A 17,327-nucleotide genomic window follows, 5' to 3' on the forward strand; every position below is an offset into this window, starting at 1 on the left:
TAACTGATCAACAATTACAGGTACAGGCTAATAACAAGGTATATATGCGATCTTATTGAACAAGCAACTTAACTCAAATAATGATGTATGCGCTAGGCATCTCTTTCCAGCTCTCTCCAGGTTGTTGTGCTGCTTGGCTGGCTAGCTGCTCAATGGATTCCTCCAGATATTGCCACTGTTTTCGCACACACTGCAGTACACACTGCCACCATCAGCTGTGTGTCTCCGCCAGTTCCAGAAAGTCCACTCCTTGCATACGATGAATCATAGATTGGCAAGGAAATCCTCTTCATCTTCACTGTCCAACTGCATTGTCACGGAGCTGGAACCAGCAGAAGAGGATGGAGTGGCCTTAAAACTGTATGCTGCTATGGTGCCAAACTGCTGCAGAACTTCACTTGGTAGTTTATGCTGGTAACAGATATCACCAGCCACTTCAGTCCATACCACATCAGGAGTATGGAGTTGAGAGTGTGCAGTGACATTCTATTTCTTAACTTTGACTTGACCACACTCATTTGGCTGAACAGCCGTTCAACCACCACATTTGAGTGTGGCAAGGAGAGGGCAGCGAGTGCAGCTTTGCACAGTTCTTCAAATGGATTTGACCCGGGAGAGTCCGTGTAGTTATTGACTTCACTCCAAAACTCGACTGTATTTTCAGTTGAGTCCCACCCAAACAGATGGATGTTTCTCCATTGGGAAACAATTTTATCAATTGTTTGGGGCTGGTATCCCAGTCGCTCAGCTACTTTAATAATTTCAGTGGTGCCTTTATTGTGCTTAACACTGAACAAGGCCATGTTTCGCAAGGCTTCAAGGTTGTCTGGGAGCCTTGCTTGCAGCTCCTTGCTTAAAGCAACAATGTAGTTGATGCACGGTCTCCGAATGACCTTTTTGTCCTCTGGCGCAAGACTGAGTTGGTACACCGTGCTCTTGAAAAGGTACCGAAGGTATGGTGATGGACTGAGATGTCCATCAATGGCATCCTTCAGGACATCAATTTTTGCCATAGGGTTGACTACTCTGCCGAAAATTGATGTTATGAGGTGTACCAGATTGTCCAAAAGCTTGACAGGATCTGTTTGCTTTCCCTCAAATGACTTCACTGCAACTTGTACGTCAGACAGGATTGATTTCAAGAATGTCAGGTAGACATAGTTGGTCTTGTCCATGTACATGGCGTGGTGCACATCCACCATGTAGCAACGCTCACTGGATTTGGTCAACTCAAAGTGGAGTGTCAGTTCTTCCCACTGGCTCAATATACGAGTTACCGCAGGCTCAATCGATAGCCAACGTGTGGCACACACTTTGGTGGTCTGCAGGGGTTTCTGGCCACAATTAATGGTGGCATACACTGCTTTGTACTCTCGCGCCGTTTTGGGGAAATGGAAAACCAGTTGTAGGTTTCCCTGATTAAGTACTCAACACTCCTAGGGATGGTTTCTTTGGATGCTGCACTGACAGACAATTGTAAAGAATGGCACACACAAATTGGGCAATGCACATTCTTCCTTTAAAATCATGTGCACCCCGTTGTGTACCCCAGTCATCACGGACGCATTATCAGTGCCAATACCCTGAAGATTCTCTTTTTTAAGGTTACACTTCTCAAGAAACTCAACTACCGCCTTTGCTATTGATCTGGCATCGCCCCCCTCCAATTCAACCAGCCCGGGAAATGTGGACACAATGGTTCTTTTTTTAGCACTGAAATACTGAATCACAACACAGAGGTATTTCGAGACACTGACATCAGTGGACTCATCCAAAAGGAGACTGAACTTCTCATCCCCCATATCTGATGTTACCCTTTTGAGAAAATAAGGAACCAGTACTCCCCTAATCATTTCTGTGCACTTGGTGCGGTGCATTTGGAAGTTTGTTGCTGCCACAGAATCTGAAAAGGCAGCTTTGCAAGCCATACCTAAATGGTCGCATGCTAGCAGCGAACAATGCTCTGCAGTGGCCATTGCGATAGTAGCTTCTGCGCTTCTGCAGTTATCCACTTTTTTAACCAACTGTGGTAATGTAGACTGCGTTGCGGGGTTGTACAGTTTTGATTTATTTATATGTTTCGCTGTAGCACAATGTTTTTTGATGTCATACATTTTTGCAAGCATATCTGATTTTCAGTACGCACAGTATGCCCGACAATCATCCCCAATTACTGGCTTCAGCCACCCTTTAAATTCAGGTACAGACTCCCACTCTTTTCTGTACTTCTGGCTGTACAATTTTGATTGAGAGATGTTGATTGATGTAAGTTCTGTTCAAGATCAAACATTTGTGACCAACTATATTCATTGGGTTTGTCTCGTCGAACGCATACTACTGCTGCTGCAGTCAACCAACAATGATTTTTAATTTGCTAAAATTGCTGCTGGCCTGCTGCTGCCTGTGCAAGAGCTGAGCGCCTGCTGCTGACGTCACATTTTAGTGTTTGAGTCACTTTTCAAAAGTTGCTAAAAGTTCCAAATACATTTTTAAAAGTAGCTAAATTTGTTGCTAGGTGCTGTTTGAAAACAAAGTTGCCAGGCTATTCTGAAAAGTTGCTAAATCTAGCAACAAAATTGCTAAATTGGCATCACTGCTCTGAAGTGCGCGTGTGCAATAACTCAACTTGCTTTAGCACTCCTTCTGAACGACGCAATTTAAAAAAAACTTTGGCAAAGGGTAAAGTCTACAAAACGTAGTCCAATATGTTTGTAACATATTCTAGTTTTGGGAACAGAACATTTAATTTAGATCAAATGTTTCATCGATGAGAAAATTAGCAGAACGTCTGCCAAAATCCATCTCTTTCCATCTTCTACCACTGCCAGCCACTGGGCTTCCTCTATAAATCCGGTGAAATATCTGTCTCATTGTTCTGTGGCATAACTTCAATTTGTGGGCAATGTTAGCTAGTTAACATCGAACTACATATAACTTAAATCCTCTCAGGCCAGGGGCACAACAATGTATGAATTAATGGTTGGATCAGAATTGCCGTTATAATCATTGGCCAGTTCGGAGAATTAAGTAAAACCACAACTCCAAATCCCTGTCTCCAGCCATGGCTAATTTAGGAAAGGGACAATTTTAGCTAGCTGGCTAGCTAGCCACCGTCGGACAACAACACAATGAGATGCAACGATTCTAGTTTTTCTGTCAATGACATGGACTAAGTTTTGTAGACTTTACCCTTTAGTAATGATTCTTTTATTTATATTTTAAAAAAAGTATAATCTTTAAAAATATATATATATATATATATATATATATATATATATATATATATATATATATATATACTGCTCAAAGAAATAAAGGGAACACTAAAACAACACATCCTAGATCTGAATGAATGAAATAATCTTTTCTTTACATAGTTGAATGTGCTGACAACAAAATCACACAAAAATAATCAATGGAAATCCAATTTATCAACCCATGGAGGTCTGGATTTGGAGTCACACTCAAAATTAAAGTGGAAAACCACACTACAGGCTGATCCAACTTTGATGTAATGTCCTTAAAACAAGTCAAAATGAGGCTCAGTAGTGTGTGTGGCCTCCACGTGCCTGTATGACCTCCCTACAACGCCTGGGCATGCTCCTGATGAGGTGGCGGATGGTCTTCTCTGGGATCTCCTCCCAGACCTGGACTAAAGCATCCGCCAACTCCTGGACAGTCTGTGGTGCAACGTGGCGTTGGTGGATGGAGCGAGACATGATGTCCCAGATGTGCTCAATTGGATTCAGGTCTGGGGAACGGGCGGGCCAGTCCATAGCATCAATGCCTTCCTCTTGCAGGAACTGCTGACACTCCAGCCACATGAGGTCTAGCATTGTCTTGCATTAGGATGAACCCAGGGCCAACCGCACCAGCATATGGACTCAAAGGGGGTCTGAGGATCTTATCTCGGTACCTAATGGCAGTCAGGCTATCTCTGGCGAGCACATGGAGGGCTGTGCGGCCCCCCAAAGAAATGCCACCCCACACCATGACTGACCCACCGCCAAACCGGTCATGCTGGAGGATGTTGCAGGCAGCAGAACGTTCTCCACGGCGTCTCCAGACTCTGTCACGTCTGTCACGTGCTCCGTGTGAACCTGCTTCATCTGTGAAGAGCACAGGGTGCCAGTGGCGAATTTGCCAATCTTGGTGTTCTCTGGCAAATGCCAAACGTCCTGCACGGTGTTGGGCTGTAAGCACAACCCCCACCTGTGGACGTCAGGCCCTCATACCACCCTCATGGAGTTTGAGCAGACACATGCACATTTGTGGCCTGCTGGAGGTCATTTTGCAGGGCTCTGCCAGTGCTCCTCCTGCTCCTCCTTGCACAAAGGCGGAGGTAGCGGTCCTGCTGCTGGGTTGTTGCCCTCCTATGGCCTCCTCCACGTCTCCTGATGTACTGGCCTGTCTCCTGGTAGCGCCTCCATGCTCTGGACACTACGCTGACAGACACAGCAAACCTTCTTGCCACAGCTCGCATTGATGTGCCATCCCGGATGAGCTGCACTACCTGAGCCACTTGTGTGGGTTGTAGACTCCGTCTCATGCTACCACTAGAGTGAAAGCACCGCCAGCATTCAAAAGTGACCAAAACATCAGCCAGGAAGTATAAGAACTGAGAAGTGCTCTGTGGTCACCACCTGCCGAACCACTCCTTTATTGGGGGTGTCTTGCTAATTGCCTATAATTTCCACCTGTTGTCTATTCCATTTGCACAACAGCATGTGAAATTTATTGTCAATCAGTGTTGCTTCCTAAGTGGACAGTTTGATTTCACAGAAGTGTGATTGACTTGGAGTTACATTGTGTTGTTTAAGTGTTCCCTTTATTTTTTTGAGCAGTGTATAATAATAATCTAGGGCCTCCCAAGTGGCACTGTATCACAGTGCTTGTGGCGTCACTGCAGACCTTGGTTCGATCCCAACCAGCTGTGACCGGGAGTCTCAATAAGCAGTGCACAATTGGCCCAGTGTTGTCCGGGTTAAGGGACGGTTTGGCCAAGGGGCCTGCATGACTCGACCTTCGCCTCTCCCGAGCCTGTTGGAAATCACAAAATTGGGGGTAAAATACCCCCCAAATATATATACTGTATATTCTTCCGCTTTGACATTCCATATTAGTTTTTGTAGATTGTTGATAAAAAAAGACAATTAAATCCATTTTGATCACACATTGTAACACAATAAAATGTGAAGAAATCCAGGAGGTCTGAAGACTTTGGCAAGGCACGGTATTAGTCACACGCTTCACACAGCAATATCACATTGAAATACCCATGTGTTACAAATACCCATGGTTTATATGCAAGTCCTACCATAGACTTGGACTATGTGTGTTCCAAACTCTGAGGAGCTGTATATAATAGAAATATACAATTTACATAATGTAAATTATGAATATGTTGTATTGACTGAAATTATAATTGTATTTAGCAGAACCATTGCTCACATGCTTTGGCAATAACAGACCGTTTGAATGACAAGCTGAGAATCAACTATCAAATCTTACGCTGATACTGTGATGTCTACTTGGCGTTTTCACTAAGGAGGTGGGAAAACACAAATAATAATAGATCTCTTGCACAAGCAGGTTGAAGGGAGTGGGTCTCTTCAGTACAGTCTTCAAATGTATCTGAAGAAAATACTGTACACTGGATTGCAAACTCAGCCCTTTATTATTTAAGCTTAAAAGCCCTCAGTGACTCCAGGAAGTCTTGCAATAATATCTCTAGGAGAGAGCTTGTTAAGTATTTTTCGAGAATGACAGTAATTCATCAGGATTTCTTAACTGTAGCCAAGGCCCTATTACTTTTTGCATGGCTTGCAATCATTTAATGCTCACTCAGGGATTCTTTTACAGCCTGGCAGTGGAACAGCTGTTACATTCACTCTGAATTTGAATCTGAATAATAAAAGCTTTTTGAGGAAGCGGATAAATACTTTTGTAAGGCACACCATTTCAAACTTTACTTGATGTTAGATTAGCATTTTTGTATGTATAATTTTCTGCATTTGGTGTTCAATGACATGACAGAAATCATTAGATCCACTACTGACTACCTATTTAACTGTGTCTGTCAGTCAATGTAATTTGCTTTATGAAGATGTGTTATCTTTACTGAACAAAATGTGATTTCTCAGCAATGTGGGTGGAGTTACATTACAGTCAGGAGAAACTGGACTTTGACTGTTCAGCGCCCGCATGACCAGCAAGTCAAAATGAAAGATAATGGAAAGGATAGTAGGGTTCAATGAGTATACTTCAGGGAAGTCCAACAAAGGGAGAAAGAGAGAGAGAGAGAGGTACTAAATGGCTTCCAGAGCAAAGAGACAGAATGGTCAGTTACTGAGTTATATCTACCTTTTCAGTGCATTGTTTACAGTTTTCTCACATTTTATTTACAGTATATAGGCCTCTTCATCAATAGTCATATGTTATGTTGATTCTAGCTAAAAATATTGGTCATATATTGGAAATGTAGTAATACTGTAATGCCTAAATTCAAGTCTGTTATATTTTATAAAACATGTACTCTCCTCTCTAATAGGGGACCAGCGTAGTCTCCCTGAGCTGAGAATCATCCTCCTGGGGAGGGATTGGCTGGAGAAGAGTCAAACAGGAAACACCATCCTGGACAGGAAGCTGTTTGACACCAGGAGGGACGTGGAGATGTGTGTGAGGAGACAGAGTCTAGTGGACGGCCGGCAGGTCACTGTGGTCAACACATCAGACAGATGCATCCAGTACTCCGTGCAGGACCCTTTCCTTGTCCACCGTAACATAGAAGCCAGCATATCCATGTGCCAACCAGGTCCTCATGCCTTCCTCATGGTCATCCCTTTGAACTCACGCAAAGGCAGGGAATGGACAGTAGAGGGCCCCCTCAAGCTTCTCAACCATACACTCTGGAGACACATGATGGTAGTGTTTACCCAATGTGAGAAACTCAGGGGAATGTCACTAGAGGACCACATAGCGAGACATGGGTTTCTCCAGGAGATGGTGGGGAAGTGTGGGCATAGGTATCATGCTTTAAACACTAGGGCCAACACATGGGGCAATGATGTCACTCAGGTCCCAGAGCTGCTGAGGAAGATAGATAAAATGGTGACAGCTGTTCCTGGTTATGTTGTCATGAATGAGAGGTTTTCAATGGCAATTGAGGTTAAGAGGATGGCAGAGGAGGAGAGGGCGAGCTTGAGACGGATGAAGGTTCAGAGACAGAGGGAAACACTCAGATCTCTGCTCAGGGGTGAGGATCGGAAGAATTCTAAATATATACTGTATATATATTTTTTTTTACCAAATGATTTTCCCCAAAACCTTTACCCTTACATTTGAATTGGTTCGGTACCATATCTGAAATCATGCAAATAGATTGTAATCTAAAATAAATATCTCCCATTTAGGTAAGTCCCACCAACTATCTGAAGCTGAACAGAGAATCATGATAGTGGGACCTCGACTAGTTGGGAAGAGCTCATCTGGAAATAGCATCCTGGGGAAGAAAGACTTTGAGGCTGGACACACGACTTCACACAGTGTGAAAAGACAGGGTGACATCACCGTAAGACAAGTCACAGTGGTGGACACACCCGGGTGGCATGGGCGATACTGCACTGAGGACACTCCTGAAGTAGTAAGAATTGAGATTACCCAAGGTGCATCTCTTTGTGCTCCCGAGCCGCACGCGGTCCTCGTGGTCGTACGCTGTGACGAAACATTCACAGAGACAGACAGGTCAAGAGCAGAAGAACAACTGAATCTGATTGGTCGGTCAGTCTGGAGTCAAGCTATAGTGTTGTTCACCTGGGGAGACAAGCTTGGAGACACAGCCATCGAACTTCACATCGAGAGATGGCCTGCCCTTCAGTGGCTTGTCGATAAATGTAGCAACAGGTACCATGTCTTTGATAACACATGCCCGGCTGGAGGCCCTCAGGTCAAAGAACTTCTGGAGAAAATTGAGGAGACAGTGATGGGAAACGATGGTGAACACTGGCTCAAAATGTACTGGGAGCTCAGGGAGAGCAACAAGAAGTTGACAAAAAGCTCTGAGGAGATTGGGAGAAGACTAGAGGAGGAAGAGAGGGAGAATGACAAGCTTAAAAGGATGATTGAAGAGAAAGAGAGGAAAGTAAAGGAAATAGATAAGCGATATGAGGAGAAAGATGGAATGTTGAAAGAGATGGAGCAGAGAAACACAATGAGAGAAAAGGAGATAGAAGACAGACATATGGAGTACGAAAGAGAGAAGGAATCCCTCAAACAAATGTGTGTGGAGAAAGACAGAGCATTGGATCAGATGGAGAGGAAGCATGAAAGAGAAAGTAAAGAACTGAGAGACAAGATAGAAAACCTAGAAAATAGAAAGTTTGAAAGAGAAGATGAGTTGAATGCCATGATTGTTGAGATACAGAAGGAGTTACAAGAGAACAAACAAAGGTATGAAATGAAAGAACTGGAGATATCAATGCTAGAGAGAGATGTAGCGGAGTTTAAGCAGCAGAATAAAGTGAGAGAAGACATGATCAACCATGTGAAGATTAAGGAGGATCGAATACAACTACACAGAGTGGAATCTACAGCACCTGCGGACATAGTGGACAACTCTTGTCTAAGTGAGTGCGTTAACTGCCTCTATATCAGATCTCATTTAGCTATAAATGTAGTTAAATTAAGTAAAATATGGTGATTGTTAATGCTTAATCATAATGCATGCGCTCTCTTTTACAGAGACTCAACATAGAAATTTGAGAAAGACGCAGATGTTGTCACAGAAGGATGGTGAGAGGCAGAGGGACACAGCAGGACGAGAGCAGAGAGTTGGAAATGAACAGAGAGAAGCACCATGGTTGAAGGTTGGGGCAGCAGTACTGGGGGCAGTGGTTGGGGCCATGGCTGGTTCTGTGAGGGCACCACTAAGTGCAGCCACAGGGACTACTATAGGGGCTGCAGCAGGGGTTCTGCTGGGGAGTTTACTGATACAAGAGGAAGAGGCCAGAGAGAATAAAGTGGAGTCTGATTCCCATGATTAATTAAAAACTTCTTCAGGATTGGTGGGTCCCCAGTGGGACGTTTGAGCTAACGTAGGCTAATGCAATTAGCATGTGGTTGTAAGTAACAAGAACATTTCCCAGGACATAGACATATCTAATATTGGCAAAAAGCTTAAATTCTTGTTCATCTAACTGTACTGTCCAAATTACAGTAGCTATTACAGTGAAAGAATACCATGCTATTGTTTGAGGAGAGTGCACAGTTTTGAACATGAAAAGTTATTAATAAGCAAATAAGGCACATTTGGGCAGTCTTGATACAACATTTTGAACAGGAATGCAATGGTTCATTGGATCAGTCTAAAACTTTGCACATAGACTGATGCCATCTAGTGGACAAAATCTAAGTTGAACCTGGGCTGGAATAATACATTATGGCCTTTCTCTTGCATTTCAAAGATGATGGTACAAATCTTTTTTTTTTAAACGGTTGGTTTCTTCTTTGTATTGTCTTTTACCAGATCTAATGTGTTATATTCTCCTACATTCCTTTTACATTTCCACAAATGTAAAAGTCTTTCCTTTGAAATGGTACCAAGAATATGCATATCCTTGCTTCAGGGCCTGAGCTACAGGCAGTTAGATTTGTGTATGTCATTTTGGCGAAAATTAAAAAAATGGGGCCGATCCTTAAGTTAACCATTGAAACAAGCATTTCGCTACACTTGCATTAACATTTGCTAACCATGTGTATGTGACCAATACAATTTGAACAGTTGACCCAGCACACTGTAGAATCTGTTTGAGAAGCAGAATAGTAGTTCTGTAAATAGTTTTAGGGAGACCGGTAAAAGGTAAAAGGAGCAACTAACGTCTTTGCATAAAGGGATAGTTTGCCCAAATTACATATGGTTTCCTAATTACCTTGGGTGACTTTCCAGAACTTTTCATAGTCCGTGGCGCTAAGGTTATCTTTCATCAATTGCCCACGTTTTCATGATTTTGTTTACCTGATTTGTAGTACCGGTATACTTTTATATCTTTTGTATTTATACTGCTGCAATCAAATTACTCTATATTGAGACAGTAAAGAATTCCTGTATCTGAACTTGGTATCTATGAGTATTTATATCACAGAGGCTTCGGATGCATAGCAATATGTCTGTATTGACCATTATAACGAATAATCATCTATAGAGGATTGTAATGGATGGGGTAGGAATAAAGATGATAATCTCAGTTTCAACTGACTATGTTTTGCGATTGGATATGAAATGAATGGTTGATTCATTTTTACTACTGGGTCTCACTATGACAATTGAACTATCCCACTCCCATTGTAGCGACAGATACACTTCAATGTATTCAGAAAGACAAACATTATGCTGACTCGGACACCAGTAATTTCGGCTTACTTGAAAATGTTGACATCTTCCACCCCCTGGGGGCTTTGGAGCATTGTACCATTTAGACCATTTAGTTCAGTGCTGATGCTCGCAAAATTAGTCTTCGTAAGAAGTGAGCGCGCACAGGACTCGCATCTAACCAGTGAGCCTGTGACTGGCTGGAGGGGGTCGTAATCAACCATATCCAGCTACATAGGCCTGGCCTCCAGGTATTTGTCCTCCCCCAGAATCCCTCGCTCAAAACTAGTAAGATCGAGATGTGTAACGAGATCCACGTTTCAGTGCAGGAGGACTGGATGGAGGGAAAGAGGGAAGAAGGGAAGGAACAAGGTATACAGGAGGAGAAAAGAGTGAGCGGAGAAATAGAAAACCGCTAGGGGTCAACTATGATGAAAGGTCACGATGACTAAATATTTATATCAGCAACATCAACACAGCCACAACAAAATCTCTGTAATTGAAAACAGAATACGTGAGCAGTTCTGGGAAAACTCAACCCCTCCCAAGGATCGGATTTGCTGACCAAGCCTTTGTTTAGAGAAAAGCAGGCTGTTGACCAGGGACTACTATTTCTGCTTTAACTTCTCCTAACCTGCCTGGTGAATAAGATAGCCTGGACCTTTTAGCTTTGACCTTAAATAAAGGTTAAATATATATATTGTTAAATTAACCAAGTTGAATCCTTGCCTAAACTTAACCGATTTGGTCTTTTTGCATTACTGCAGTCATTATTTTGACCAGCTAATGTCATAATTTTGACAAGTCAGGTCACTCCAAGTCATAATTCATCTTTCCAAAATCCGGCTGTTAGACAAATATCAAATATTGCAATGACATGTTATCAAGTTAATTCAATGGTAAATGTCTGTTGAATAATCTCCAGTGACATCAGAAACCAGACTGCTAGTTTCACTGTTAAGGCATTATGGCAGCATGTAATACAGCCCTTCGGATGTCCTGAGCACATTCACTCAGACCGAGGAGCTATGTAATATGCATAAGGAGCAGCTTTTGAGTCAGCCATTGTTGCCGAACTGAGTAAGATGTATGGAGCCACACCCTACTGGCCACAAGGTAATGAGCCAGTAGAAACATTTAACCACACCCTATTTCAAATTTTCAAATTTATTTTTATATAGCCCTTCGTACATCAGCTGATATTCTCAAAGTGCTGTACAGAAACCCAGCCTAAAACCCCAAACAGCAAGCAAAGCATGTGAAAGAAGCACGGTGGCTAGGAAAAACTCCCCAGGAAAAACTCCCTAGAAAGGCCAAAAACCTAGGAAGAAACCTAGAGAGGAACCAGGCTATGAGGGGTGGCCAGTCCTCTTCTGGCTGTGCAGGGTGGATATTATAACAGAACATGGTCAAGATGTTAAAATGTTAAAATGTTCATAAATGACCAGCATGGTCAAATAATAATAATCATAGTAGTTGTCGAGGGTGCAACAAGCACGTCCGGTGAACAGGTCAGGGTTCCATAGCCGCAGGCAGAACAGTTGAAACTGGAGCAGCAGCACGGCCAGGTGGACTGGGGACAGCAAGGAGTCATCATACCAGGTAGTCCTGAGGCATGGTCCTAGGGCTCAGGTCCTCCGAGAGAAAGACAGAAAGAGAGAAAGAGAGAATTAGAGAGAGCATATTTAAATACACACAGGACACCGGATAAGACAAGAGAAATACTCCAGATGTAACAGACTGACCCTAGCCCCCCGACACATAAACTACTGCAGCATAAATACTGGAGGCTGAGACAGGAGGGATCAGAAGACACTGTGATACCAATGATACCCCCGGACAGGGCCAAACAGGCAGGATATAACCCCACCCACTTTGCCAAAGCACAGCCCCCACACCACTAGAGGGATGTCTCCAACCACCAACTTACCGTCCTAAGACAAGGCCGAGTATAGCCCACAACGATCTCCACCATGGCACAACCCAAGGGGGGGGGCGCCAACCCAGACAGGAAGACCACGTCAGTGACTCAACCTACTCAAGTGACGCACCCCTCCCATGGACGGCATGGAAGAACACCAGTAGGCCAGTGACTCAGCCCCTGTAAAAGGGTTAGAGGCAGAGAATCCCAGTGGAAAGAGGGGAACCGGCAAGGCAGAGACAGCAAGGACGGTTCGTTGCTCCAGCCTTTCCGTTCACCTTCACACTCCTGGGCCAGACTATACTTAATCATAGGACCTACTGAAGAGATAAGTCTTCAGTAAAGACTTAAAGGTTGAGACTGAGTCTGCGTCTCTCACATTGGTAGGCAGACCATTCCATAAAAATGGAGCTCTATAGGAGAAAGCCCTACCTCCAGCCGTTTGCTTAGAAATTCTAGGGACAATTAGGAGGCCTGCGTCTTGTGACCGTAGCGTACGTGTAGGTATGTACGGCAGGACCAAATCGGAAAGATAGGTAGGAGCAAGCCCATGTAATGCTTTGTAGGTTAGCAGTAAAACCTTGAAATCAGCCCTTGTCTTAACAGGAAGCCAGTGTAGGGAGGCTAGCACTGGAGTAATATGATCAAATTTTTTGGTTCTAGTCAGGATTCTAGCAGCCGTATTTAGCACTAACTGAAGTTTATTTAGTGCTTTATCCGGGTAGCCGGAAAGTAGAGCATTGCAGTAGTCCAGCCTAGAAGTAACAAAAGCATGGATTAATTTTTCTGCATCATTTTTGGACAGAAAATTTCTGATTTTTGCAATGTTACGTAGATGGAAAAAAGCTGTCCTTGAAACAGTCTTGATATGTTCTTCAAAAGAGAGATCAGGGTCCAGAGTAACGCCGAGGTCCTTCACAGTTTTATTTGAGACGACTGTACAACCATCCAGATTAATTGTCAGATTCAACAGAAAATCTCTTTGTTTCTTGGGACCTAGAACAAGCATCTCTGTTTTGTCCGAGTTTAAAAGTAGAAAGTTTGCAGCCATCCACTTCTTTATGTCTGAAACACAGGCTTCTAGCGAGGGCAATTTTGGGGCTTCACCATGTTTCATTGAAATGTACAGCTGTGTGTCGTCCGCATAGCAGTGAAATTTAACATTATGTTTTCGAATGACATCCCCAAGAGGTAAAATATATAGTGAAAACAATAGTGGTCCTAAAATGGAACCTTGAGGAACACCGAAATGTACAATTGATTTGTCAGAGGACAAACCATTCACAGAGACAAACTGATATCTTTCCGACAGATAAGATCTAAACCAGGCCAGAACTTGTCCATGTAGACCAATTTGGGTTTCCAATCTCTCCAAAAGAATGTGGTGATCGATGGTATCAAAAGCGGCACTAAGATCTAGGAGCTATTGTCCCTTTCAAGTTCACTAGAGGAGGAAGAACAGACCCACTGGGTGTACAAACTCCCTGAGCTGACACATGCTTATAACAACAGTGTTAATCAAATCAAATCAAATTGTATTTGTCACATGCACCAAATACAACAGGTGTAGACCTTACAGTGAAATGCTTACAAAATGACACCACTAGTCTGTCTCCTTTCTATGTGATGTTTGGCAGGCATGCCTGTCTCCCAGTGGACATGGTAATGGAGACAACCTTACCGACCAGGGGGAACACAAGAAGCTACAACGGGCCTATGAAACTGTAGAAAAACAAGCAGAACAAAGACAAGACAGAGACAAATACTGATGTGACAGATGAGCCAAGGTATTGCCTCTAGTCCCAGGAGAGAGCGAGAGACACTGAGAAACTTTAGTTGGAGGGCTCAGGGTAAGTTGGCCCCAAGATGGTGACCAGAACACTTTGTAATAGTTGCCTCCTTATTCCCAGATGACTCCATGTACAGAATTAGGCCTGAAGGACAGGAAGGACCAGAACGGACAACTCACAGGAATAATTTGAGAACATGCTCTTACCCTGTGGTGCCGTGGGTGCTGGCGCCACAGAAAACGCCAGCACCCACGGAACCTCCTGGAGAGATGCCTGAAAAGGTGCCAGCACCCAGGTCTCAACCTGACCCTCCAGGAGAGGTGCATGAAAGGGTGCCAGCACCCAGGTCTCAACCTGACCCTCCAGGAGAGGTGCCTGAAAGGGTGGATCAAACAAACCCTACTCAATAGGGCCGAGGAGAGTCGAGGACAGAGGACCAACAAAGAAGGTCCACAAGGACCAATCTAAGGGTGATGCCTGCCCGATATTGCAGGTCAGTAAGGTTGGTCTGCACGACAACCCATCGTGGAGTGCAACTGAAACTCTTTTTCTTTTCCCATTCAAGTGTGAACCATGTTTTCATAACAAACACATGCTTATTTTTTTTTTCTTTGATTCGATTGACAGCGTGCACGCAAATTAATTGTGTGTGTGTTTTCCCGAGTTGCATCTCCCCCAGGTCCGAAATGAAATACAGCTAAGGCTGATTCATCCGCTTATTGCCCTTGTGCAGAATGTGAAGTGGCGCCGGCCACGATTGCAGTGTCCTCTTTGCAATAGACTCACCTGGCTGTCATTGGTTGGTAGTCCGGCAGCATTTCTGGTACTAGGTTCTCGGTGTGGAGAACGGAGGAATTCGGAGCTCATTCATGGGGTAGTGCATTGATGGACAATTGATTTTAATCGTTTTTAAACCTTTTAATCTCTGGAGGAGCTTGCTTGTTTTACACAATGTTTTGGATGTCAATGAGTGCAGTAGGCTATATCGCGACTGGACAGGTGCTGTGATAAGAGGGGAGTGAAATCACAGGCGAGTAGGCTACATTCATATTCACCCCAAATTAATCTGTGCCTTGCAAGATTGTCCTTTGGATGTTCTCACGGTCTTTCTGGTGCCTCAACTTCTGTCTCCCTGTCTAAGCAGGCTCAGTGGTGGCAGAGAAATTGACCCGCTAGTGTGGACGTGTAGATCCTATTGGACACTGTGGACAATATAAGGATTGCGCAATAAGAACATTCTCCCCAACCCGAAGTGGACTCTTAAAGCACCAGGTTCCGGTTTCAGAAGATCCTGATTTTGGGGCGACTCTTAAAGGGCCAGCGGCTCATTTCATAAAATACTATTTCCCACTTCCCTCAACCACCCTCACCTGAAGATCAAGAAACTCTTGACCACTTGGCAACTCTGTGTGGTCTCTGTCAACTGGTGAATTGGAGAGATCGAATCTGTGTGCCTTTAGTCTTCTTTTACATTGGTCTTAATCTTCCATTCTACAGAGGTTCTAGCCCTCTTTTAAACACTAGGTGGCGTAGTATGGCTGCAGACTATACTGTGACGTATGCTCCAACTACGTAGGCCCCCGTTTTCTCCGGCTGGGAATCAATGCCAATAAACATCCCACAATGACATTCTTCAGCCGTTGTGAGTGGGAACACAACAGAACAGAATGTATTTGGGTGATGATTCACTCGTCCCTGGCCCTCTGTCTGCAGGACAGCTGGCTAATTGGGTGGTCATTATCTCAATATATCTGGTTTTTCTTTAGCCAGCCGAGCCTGACAAAGATCATATCTCTAAATGGAGCATTATATCCATAACATTGTCCCTTGGGCACACTTGTTCATGTTGGTTGCTTTTTTTGCCTTGTTATTTCGAAATAGGATGAGATGGGTCATGTCTAAATGTTTCGTATCTTATAGGTCGAGAGCGGAAAGACCCCTCTCCCCTCAGCTAGTCATCATCAGATTCAAAGTGACGTCCACTCTGCCTCTCGTTGACATATGCCTAAAAGAACCGAAACATTTCCCCTTTCAAATGAAAAATAAGACAAATTGAGGACGTTTCCCTTGGCCGTATGTCAGAAAGCCACAGGATGCATCGATTATAATCACTGCACCCCTCTGCTCTTATTATGGGCCTTTTCCTTGTCACTTTCCCTCGCATTATCTGTAGGCTATGCACTATACAGTTGCAATGGCACAGTGGTGATGTCAGCATTTTGCTTTGGGTAACACCATCCAATACTATTAAACATTTTTCGAAGAGTTCCTTAAGTTTGCTGTTTGTTGAGTAGCTTAAGCCTAAGAGAGCGTGAGAGCTTCAAATTTTACGTGGTGAAAGTGACAGAGAGGTGGCTTCCGCCTCTAGATGTATATTGTAATGTACACATTGTTTATTTTGTATAGACAAGCTGTTCCTTATGAATTATGAAAGGTTAGGGCATAAGTCCTATATGATCTCTGTTGCTCAGTCACTAACCTGGGGGAAGGAGTATGATGGACACACAGCCTGCTGAAGCGTAACCATGGTGTAAGGACCATCACAATATTGTGACTGCTCCTCCTCCCCCCTCTTCCCCTCCTCTCCCTCTTCCCTTCTCAACCCACACGGCCTGTGTTCCCCTCTGGCGGCCCGCAGGTCACAAAGCATTACGGTAAGCTCTGTGGGCTGAGACGAGGCTGCTCAGTCTGGGTCACTCCACTATTAAGGCTGAAACAGCACCGACAGGAGCCTCCTCAGCTAACCCAAATGTATCTCTTCTCTTTTCAAAAGCCCCAGCCAAGCCACGGGCTATAGAAACTCCTGAAATAGCACCGACAGGAGCCTCCTCAGCTAGCCCAAATGTATCTCTTCTCTTTTTAAAAGCCCCAGCCAAGCCACGGCTATAGAGACTACTGTGCACAGAAAGATAAAACAAACATACAACAGAAAGCATCAAGCTCAAATGCAGTAGTCTGCTTTTTTCACAACGCCGGTGATGTCAAAAGCAAAACTTTTATTTTACCAAAATACTTAAAGAGGACTAGAGCCATCTTTCTGAAATAAAAAGGGTTCTACTCAGCCTTACCATGTCTGGTTTTCGGCCTGGGCTATGATGATGAAAAAAGCAGCCGTGGCCTACTCTGAAATCCCATTAAGAAGCAGAGAGAGAGAGCAGTCTAGCCAAAGAAGCAATATGTATCCGTATGGAGGAGAGGAAAGTGAACAGGCCATCCCTTTTAAAGCCTGTGTGAATATTTCTAAAGTACT

The 17,327-nt window shown here is 43.8% G+C and overlaps 1 protein-coding gene across 1 annotated transcript; it reads left to right on the forward strand.

The window, feature by feature from the left end:
• The first annotated feature begins 6,209 nt into the window (after positions 1-6,209).
• Positions 6,210-10,248, forward strand: LOC106586099 (GTPase IMAP family member 8-like). Its single transcript, XM_014172957.3, has 4 exons — positions 6,210-6,340; positions 6,551-7,255; positions 7,413-8,624; positions 8,740-10,248. Exons 1-4 carry the CDS (start codon positions 6,313-6,315, stop codon positions 9,039-9,041), a joined length of 2,247 nt encoding a protein of 748 aa, XP_014028432.3. The 5' UTR covers positions 6,210-6,312; the 3' UTR covers positions 9,042-10,248.
• Positions 10,249-17,327: the final 7,079 nt, after the last annotated feature.

Source organism: Salmo salar, chromosome 25 (genome assembly GCF_965601325.2).
Source record: "Salmo salar chromosome 25, fSalSal1, whole genome shotgun sequence".
Classification (NCBI taxonomy): Eukaryota; Metazoa; Chordata; class Actinopteri; order Salmoniformes; family Salmonidae; genus Salmo; species Salmo salar.

What these genes read in the sequence shown, in the direction of transcription:
- LOC106586099 (XM_014172957.3), top strand. Translation starts at nt 6,313, where the DNA reads ATGGCTTCCAGAGCAAAGAGACAGAATG. An exon ending in ACTCAGATCTCTGCTCAGGG is followed by an intron (nt 7,256 to 7,412) that starts GTGAGGATCGGA and finishes TCTCCCATTTAG; the next exon opens with GTAAGTCCCACCAACTATCT. An exon ending in AGTGGACAACTCTTGTCTAA is followed by an intron (nt 8,625 to 8,739) that starts GTGAGTGCGTTA and finishes TCTCTTTTACAG; the next exon opens with AGACTCAACATAGAAATTTG.